Here is a 9,127-nt window from a genome sequence, read left to right on the forward strand (position 1 = left end):
TATGAAATTTATCACGTTTTACTCTGGATGTTCTTCCTAACGCAACCCTCCTCATTTATCCAGGCTGGAGACGGCACTGAGAGCGCAACCTGTGCAACCCTAATGGCTGGATTCGCTTTCTGTCTACTTCTTGTATATATTTTATTGTATATTTTATATATATTATTTTTTATACTTTAATTTATACTTTTATACTTTATATTTGTATTTATGTTTATGTTCTATTTCTATTTATGTTAAAAAGTCGTAAAAAGCATTTCACTACATGTAGTACTTGTATGATTGCGAAATAAAATGTCGATTTTTTTTATTTATAATGATATAAACTTTTGATATTTATATATATATATATATATATATATATACATACAGACAAGATTTTAATATCACTATAATGAACTTTCTGTTATGTATTGCTTCTAGAGCAGCACATAATGAAGTTTGCTGAGTGTGTGTGTGTGTGTGTGTGTGTGTGTGTGTGTGTGTGTGTGTGTTGTGCACGATGCTGATTGGTCAGTCCGCGCGTTCACGTACACGGTCTAACTTCAGTTTCACCGAGTTTACATCCGGGTTCTTTTCCCTAGGCAATGGAGCCGCACTACCGCCGTTCCTTAGGCAAAGTGAAATAAATTCGCCGCAGCATCCCATAAACTAGTCCCTCTTCTACAAACTGATCCTCGGTTCGGCCCGCGGCCTGTTGGGTCGGGAGTTGGGGAGGTGGAATTAAGCTTTCTGATCTGGTAAAGATATCTGAGGAGGATTCGGGTTGGTTTTCTTTGTAAAGCGCATCTTTTCCCTGTCCCATTCTCTCGCTTGCTTCCTGCGCGCAGTGATACACGGTGTGCTCCGGCCCGGCTGAATGAGATTGAAGAAGAGTTCTTGTTTTTATGGCAGTTCCTCTGTTTTTCACATATTTTTATAAAGAAGAAGGGCAATCTGCCCGGCCGGTGGGGATGCGCTGCCCCGCGGTATGAGGAAAGCCGCACACCGAGCGGAATAAAGTGGCGCACGGGACAGGCTCCGGGCGGAACATCGGGCTGGAGGAGATTTATTCTAGAGACTGCGTGTGTGAGGAGACCGAGGACTCAGAGCCTGCTGGAGGAGTGAGGACAGGGTGAGTACACACACACACACACACACACACACACACACACACACCCTCCTAGCATCACACACAACTTCCACCGACCACCAGCTCCACACTCACATCATCTCCCTGTGGGGAGGAGCTGGAGGAACTGGGTCTGCTCGGTTCTTCTGGTTCTGCTCATCCAGGAGTTGGCCAAGAGTGGAGAGATGGAGAGAAAGATGGAGAGCTGGATAGATAGTGGTGGAGGATCACAGCAAGTTCTTCCTCTTCTTAGAAATTAAAAATAAATAGATTTAATCAAATCTGTGAATCTGTTTGTGTATCTTCAGCATATCCACAGTGTACTGTGACTTTCATTAGCAAATATAAAGCAGTTCTAAGCGCTTACACACACACACACACACACACACACACACACACACACCATCATCGGATTCTTTATGCTGCATGAATGTAATGGCAGTGATTCTGCACAGGCCTGCAGCCACACCACCAAGTTCCTCCAAGTGCTTTAGAACTGTGTGTGTGTGTGTGTGTGTGTGTGTGGTCTGATGGACCTGTGCTGGGGTAGCAGAGATTCTGGATTGTGGAAGCTGATGGAGATGATGAAGGCCTGACCCACAGCAAGTGCGCTGAGCATCGCATCGTAGCGTAGCGTAAAGTGGTGTCGGGGCTGCTCTGTGTTGCCAGATTGAACGGTTTCCCTCCTACATGCAGCTTTTTAATCACCTTTGCCTGGAAATAAAAAATCTGTAGGACTTTATTGTGTTGTTTGTCTGAGGTCCACCTGCCAGGAGAGACTGTAGAAGCTGTAATGTAATGAGCAGAACTGGGTTGGAATTGATCAACCCAATCTGGCAACCCCAGCAGGTGGAATCAGTTCCTGCTTTCTGGATTTTTTCATCACACTGTTTATGATCTTTATTCTGATTTCATTATAAATGCCTTTATTTTATTCAACCCTAAATTCCTTACATTTCTGTACATTTCACCCCATTTCTGTACATTTCTGTAATTCCTGTTCCTGTAGATGGTAATGACGTGTGAGAGGGAGGTTATGATGTGTACGTGATTTTGTGGAAAGCAGTCGAGAACGCGATGACGTAGATTTTATTTATACACGTGACACGGCAGTAATATTGCCCTGACGTGTATTCACGGTGCGAATTAAAAAGGCTGCGTCTGTGTAAATATATTAATAATGAAAAATAGGATCTAAAGTCATTAGTTTATGTTTTTTGATCTGATTGAAATGTTCAGTAAATGTCCTTTTGGGATGTGTGATAAAGCTGCGCGCTCGTCTGTTCTTTACTTCTGAAATAGCTGCTGTAACTCCAGCAGATGGCCAGCGTTCACTTGTTCACCCCTGTAAAGTCCCAGCTCTTTATTGTGCTGAATATTGGGTGGATATGAATCATTCAGTGAAACTAATAGGACAAATCTGAGTAAGCAGAGAGAGGAGTGTAAATCTGGACCCTCTGCTGGATTCTGGCTTCTCTGTGCTGTTGATTTGTGCCTCGTGTTTTTGGATTGTTCTCATGTTTACTCTCACAGTTTAATAAAAACCTAGAAATAGGAAATTTTTTTGTCTTCCTGAAACTTTTGCACACAACAATAGAACAGTAAAAGTGGACATTTTGTGACGGTAATAATGAGGACTGTCAGGACGGAGTGTTCTATAAAAATGCCACCATCATGTTTCTGAGATATCTCACACACGTCCATGTCCATTTCCTGTCCGTCCGTGCGTCCGTCATCCTCATGAACGAGTGACTGAATTTATGTGGACTTGTCATTATTACAGACTTGAATTCAATCCAAAACAGGATTCAAGGTCAGAGCAAGGTCAGATGTTTGAAATAGTGTTTTTACCCAGACTGAAGTATATTTTACGGTCATTGAGGCAGGAGTTCTTATCTTCTAGAAGCGTGACCTGATCAGTGCTTCAGCTCTACCAGTTCTCTCTATAAGACTGAGTCTGGCGTGTGCTGTATCACTCTGATCACTGAGCACAACCTGTTTACATTCATCCATTCATATTCATAAACAAGGGTTTTATTTATATCACATTAATAACCAGCACTCTGGAATGTCTGATGACTCGAGTATTAAAAATATAATTAAAAGTAGCACTAATAGGAAAAAAAAGACTGTCCACAGATCTGTGAGTTAAACAGGTTGAGGACCAGATGAAGTTCCTCGTCACACAGAACTCGTCAATAACAGACTGATAAAGATTTTATAATCTCTCTGTCAGGGGTGAGACGCTGCACACAAACGATACGGTACATATTTATTATAATGATTTTATTAAATTGAGTGTGTATTCTGTATATCCGTATCGCTGGATTGTCGTAAAAACGTCGGGAAATTGTCGCTTTTGATCGCACGCAGAACAAATCTGGAGTTTTCTCACATGCGCAGTATAAATCAGGACGATGGTGTAGCTGTGCTCTTCACACCACACTCTTCTGGGAAGATGTTCCACTAGAGTAAAGTCTGGTACTGATGTAGGTGAGAAGATGAGGAGGCCTGGGGTGCAGTCAGCGTTCTCATTCATCCCAAAGCGTTTGGAGCTCTAAAGCAGAAGATCTTCCACCATGTCCAACTCATGAAAAGCAGATCTTCATGGAGCTGGCTTTGTGTTCATGGGCATTTTCATGCTGGAACAGGCACATCGTGTATCTGGAAGGGAAGAACACGGCAGGTCCGATTCCCAGCCCTGTGGGTCATGTTCTCCCTGTGCTGAGTTCTAAATAAGCACAGACGGGTTGTGACTCATCACCACCATGAGATCACGCGTGCTGATGTTCCCACCACGTGGTCTTCAGGTTCACTGCTAATTTTACCTGCCTAACAATAATCAGTTATATTTATACCAAGATTGGACAGAATTAGACACGTTTACTACACGAGAGGTTTTGAAATGAAGCTGAACCTCCAAAAGTAATGGAAAGGTTCAGGGGGAGTTCTTGTACTGATGAAACCTGAACCCGGCTGCGTTTCATATCGGCTTTATATTCCATTAAATCTGTATTGTATAAAACGCCATGACGTGTAAATCCTCTATTGGTCACGTCTTCACGTGACGCACTTCATCGCGCACTTTATGTAGTGATAAAGTGCTGGATGAACAGACCTCGAACCACCATCAGCATTGTGGGAACTGTAGAAAACCACCAGGAACATATCGTGTACACTAAGGATCAACATGGTGTCCAACCAATCACAGACCATGTACGAGGTGGAACCAAAAAGACGCTCTGTTTACAAGAAAGTACTTTATTTATCTACATTTCCACACGTTCCTCTTCAAAATAGTCTCCTTGTGCAGTAATTCAGCTCCCAGCGTTCTTCTGAAACGGGTCCTGGAAGTCTTCATTTCACAATGTGTAGAGCATCTTCTGAGATTCGTGCCAGATCTCCACAACGGTGTCAAAACGGGGAGATGGATCTTCATCTTCGGGGAAGAGGGCGAAGTCCACAGGAGCCGAGTCTGGAGAGAGAGAGAGTGTGTGTGTGTGTGTGTGTGTGTGAGTGTGTGTAAGTGAGATTGTGTGGATTGTTCTCCGACAGATTGGAGATCTTCCAGATCTCTCGTCATCTTCCGGTGATGTTCTTGTGGCGCGCACGTGCTGCTCAAAACACCTCAAACTCGTCGCCACGTGTCAAACGTACATCACGTCAAATGTCTCTGTGGCAGATCTGTCCAGTTTCACGCAGAATTTCACGTTTGTTCTTTGTTCTAACCCGCTGTCAGTGATGAAATTGCAGACGTAGGAACGCACGTGGATCAGAACAGCACCAGTTACACCAGTAGTCTCCAAACTTTTTAATCCCACCTCATATATTTACACTGGTCCATGTGAACACTGGATTCTAAACGTACTTACAGTGAATACAGTGAATACAGTGATAGATACAGTGAAGGACTGGAGACATAAGATCAATTTAATGATCTGAGAAATATCATGAAAAACAGCACCAGAACTTCACTCCAACAGCTTCACTATTAGTAGAGACACAGAACACACACACACACACACACACACACACTCTCTCTCTCTCTCTCTCTCTCTCTCTCTCTCTCTCTCTCTCGCTCTCTCATATATAAATATAGTAATCTTCTGGCACTACTTTGTGTGTGAGATTTGGAGCAGCAGAACTGGAGATGTAACGAGTCGTATATAAAATGCGTAATGAAAATAAAGCGTTATTTTGATCTGTTCTGCAAACATCTACAGCTTGAACTCCTCAATGGTGAAGTGACCATGGTATAAGGTGATAAGCCACGACTTGATGTGAGACCTTCCACCATTATAATGATCTCCACTTCACCTGAGGTCCTTCTTCACCTCCACATCTACACTAACATCCTGGAACATCTCACACCTCCACCTGGAGTATTTTATATGTATATACCTCTTTTTGTGTGTGTGTGTGTGTGTGTGTGTGTGTGTGTGTGTGTGTGTGTGTGTGTGTGTGAGAGAGACTCATTTCTGCCCTTCATCTTTTCAGGCTCCCCCACACTACCAGTTGGATGGTGTTCAAGACAGCAGTCGCTGTGAAGGTATAAACTCACACTCACACACACACACACACACTATACTGTATATGATTATGATTATTTTCAGGTGGATGCTGTGTGCTAATGTTTATACATGTAGTCTACTGTAATTATGTAATAAAGGTGTAATGTAAAGTAATGGAGAGTGTGTTAGAAAAGTGAAGAAAAGAGTGCAGGAACGGTGGAGTGAGTGGAGAAGAGTGATAGCAGGAGTGATTTGTGATAGAAGAGTATCTGTGAGAGTGAAAGGGAAAGTTTATAGGACTGTGGTGAGACCTGAGATGTTGTATGGATTAGAGACAGTGATATTGAGTAAAAGACAGGAGGTGGAGCTGGAGGTAGCAGAGCTGAAGATGTTGAGATGTTCGTTGGAAGAGACGACGATGGACAGGATTAGAAATGAGTTTATTAGAGGGACAGCGCATGTAGGACGTTTTGGAGACAAGGTGAGGGAGGTGAGATTGAGATGGTTTGGACATGTGCAGAGGAGGGACATGGGGTATATCAGTAGGAGAATGCTGAGGATGGAGACACCAAGAAGGAGGAAAAGAGGAAGATCAAGGAGGAGGTTTATGGATGTGGTGAGGGAAGACATGCAGGTAGTTGGTGTGAAAGAGGCAGATGTAGAGGACAGGGGGGGATGGAGACGGATGATCCGCTGAGCAGCCGAAAGAAGAAGTACCGTATTTTTCGGTATTTTTATAAGCTGCTACTTTTTTCCCACGTTTTAAACCCGCGGCTTAAACAATGAAGCGGCTTATTTATGAATATTTCCTGGGTTTTTCCTGGTTTCACAAACTTCAAGCCAAAAAACTGAACCCCATAACATTAGACCAATGAAATTTCTGAACGGAAACGAAAAAACGCACCTCACCTGTGTTCTGAGCTGCGCGGCATCGTTTTTAAACGCACGACGATGCCAAAAAATAAACTCCAGAGAGAAATAGTTGTGAAAGGAAGGAGGAAGACAGTGAACAATGACTTTCTTGGTCTGCTACTGTTTATATACAAGCCGTTGTAGCACGTTGAGTCTGGGTGAAGGGAGAGCTCGCTAACTCCTGTGTAAAGTTCATTAGTTTCAGTGTAGACTGTGGCTTATTTATGTTTAAAATAAAAATCTTTGTCAAATTTAGTGGGTGTGGCTTATATTTGGGTGCGCGTTATAGTCCGGATACATGTGTAATACATGTGTAATGCACTGCCTTTATATCTTTTTTACTGCTTGAAATGTTTAAATCTGTTGGGTGTGGCTTATACTTGTTTTTTTTATTTAATTGATATTTATTATTAATAATATTATTATCATCATCATCATCATCATTATATAAAAATAATTATTTATATATATATATAATAGAGTATCGTTGGCAAAATTATGTTTATGATGCAAACTAATTTTATGAATGTGTGATTAATGCAGCACGCATTTCTATTTCAAATATAAAGAAATAATTATAAAAGTGGCGAAATTAAAATTTCCACAAGGAAACATAGCAAAAGTCCCATTTGGTGTCCTGATGATTTACGTCATTAACACACCAAAATTACTTTAAAATATTTACAGGAATATTTTGTTTTCATGCTCCATGTTGAGTTTCATTAATAATAAACATACATTTGCATAAGCATTAATATTTGTTAATGCGCATGTTGATTAGAGTATTAAAAACTGAAAAGGATTATTATATATATATATGTGTGTGTGTGTGTGTGTGTGTGTGTGTGTGTGTGTGTGTGTGTGTGTACACATTGAGGACATGCATGTGCAGACAGACAGACAGACAGACAGAGATATCTGAATATCTGATATCTGAATATTATATGTATGTGTTTCTGGATTTTACTCCATTGCAGAAAGATCTAAAAAGTTCTCAGTGCCAGAAATAATAATGATTATTTATTTATTTTTAATCTGTAAAAGATCAGAAACATTGACTCACCAAATGAAAGTTGACTCACCATCTTTTATTTGTACAGAAATTTGATAAACTTTTGCAGTTCGTTAAGTAGTGGTGTGGTTTTTCCTGAAACTGAACACTGTCTGTCTTTAACACATTCACAGTTTTTTTTTATTATTATTTTTATTGTTTCTATGTGCAGGGTTGCCAGGTTCAGAGTATAACCTCAGAGTATTGCAGTGGTGCACTGAAAATCAGAACTCTGTAATATCCTCCAAAATATCAGAGAAAAAAGAGAACACGTGTCCAGGTTCATCATGCCTAAACGCTTCTGCTTATTTTCATGCAATGTCTTTGTGTGCTGTCTAAGATGTAGGATGGAAATTCAATGAAACCTGGCAACCCTCCACCACAAGCCTCCACAGCCTCACACTTGGCATGGCATTTCTTGTTTTGTCCAGTGGGATCCTCAAACTCACCTATTCTGAAGCTTTCTGCCAGGCTTTTAAAAAAAAAACCTCAAAATAAACGTTTTTGTTCATTTTATCAGTTTAGAATGCGTTTATTCTGTTTAGACGAAGTATGAGAAAATTTCAACAAGTAAATCTGACTTTTACCTTTAGCATATAATCACAATACTGTTGTTTACACACATCTGTCCTGCATCAGCTTTAGAAATAAAATGAATAAATAAATGTATATATTGTTCTCACTCTATACTCTCTATAATCTATACCCACCTGTATAACCTCTATACTCTTTATAACCCCTATATACCCTCTATACTCTCTACACTCTATACTCTCTACACTCTATACCCACCTCTATAACCTCTATACTCTATAACCCCTATATACCCTCTATACCTCTCTATACTCTCTACACTCTATACCCACCTCTATAACCTCTATACTCTCTATAACCCCTATATACCCTCTATACCCTCTCTATACTCTCTACACTCTATACCCACCTCTATAACCTCTATACTCTATAACCCCTATATACCCTCTATACCCTCTATACTCTCTACACTCTATACTCTATACCCTCTCTATACCTCTACACTCTATACCTCTATACCCTCTATACTCTCTATAACCCCTATATACCTCTATACCCTCTATACTCTACACTCTATACCCTCTCTATACTCTCTACACTCTATACTCTCTACACTCTATACCCACCTCTATAACCTCTATACTCTCTATAACCCCTATATACCCTCTATACCTCTCTATACTCTACACTCTATACCTCTCTATACTCTCTACACTCTATACCCACCTCTATAACCTCTATACTCTATAACCCCTATATACCCTCTATACTCTATACTCTCTACACTCTATACCCACCTCTATAACCTCTATACTCTATAACTCCTATATACCCTCTATACCCTCTATACTCCATACCCACCTTTATAACCTCTATACTCTCTATAACCCCTATATACCTCTATACTCTATACACCCTCTATACACTCTATACTCTATACCCACCTTTATAACCTTTATACACTCTATAACCTCTAAATACCCTTTATACTCTCTATACCCCTATATA

At 40.6% G+C, this 9,127-nt stretch overlaps 1 protein-coding gene across 2 annotated transcripts in view; it reads left to right on the forward strand.

Moving 5' to 3' along the window:
- Positions 1 to 600: 600 nt before the first annotated feature.
- Positions 601 to 9,127, forward strand: part of phf21aa (PHD finger protein 21Aa) — a 27,608-nt gene continuing 19,081 nt past the window's right edge. The window contains exons 1-2 of one of the 2 annotated variants that reach the window (XM_046841084.1): positions 601 to 1,114; positions 5,609 to 5,660. In XM_046841084.1, the coding sequence (XP_046697040.1) occupies positions 5,631 to 5,660 (30 nt within the window). In that variant the 5' untranslated portion in view covers positions 601 to 1,114; positions 5,609 to 5,630. The remainder of the gene's footprint in view (positions 1,115 to 5,608; positions 5,661 to 9,127) is intronic. The other variant, XM_046841085.1, reaches the window with a different exon arrangement.

Source organism: Silurus meridionalis, chromosome 26 (assembly GCF_014805685.1).
Source record: "Silurus meridionalis isolate SWU-2019-XX chromosome 26, ASM1480568v1, whole genome shotgun sequence".
Classification (NCBI taxonomy): Eukaryota; Metazoa; Chordata; class Actinopteri; order Siluriformes; family Siluridae; genus Silurus; species Silurus meridionalis.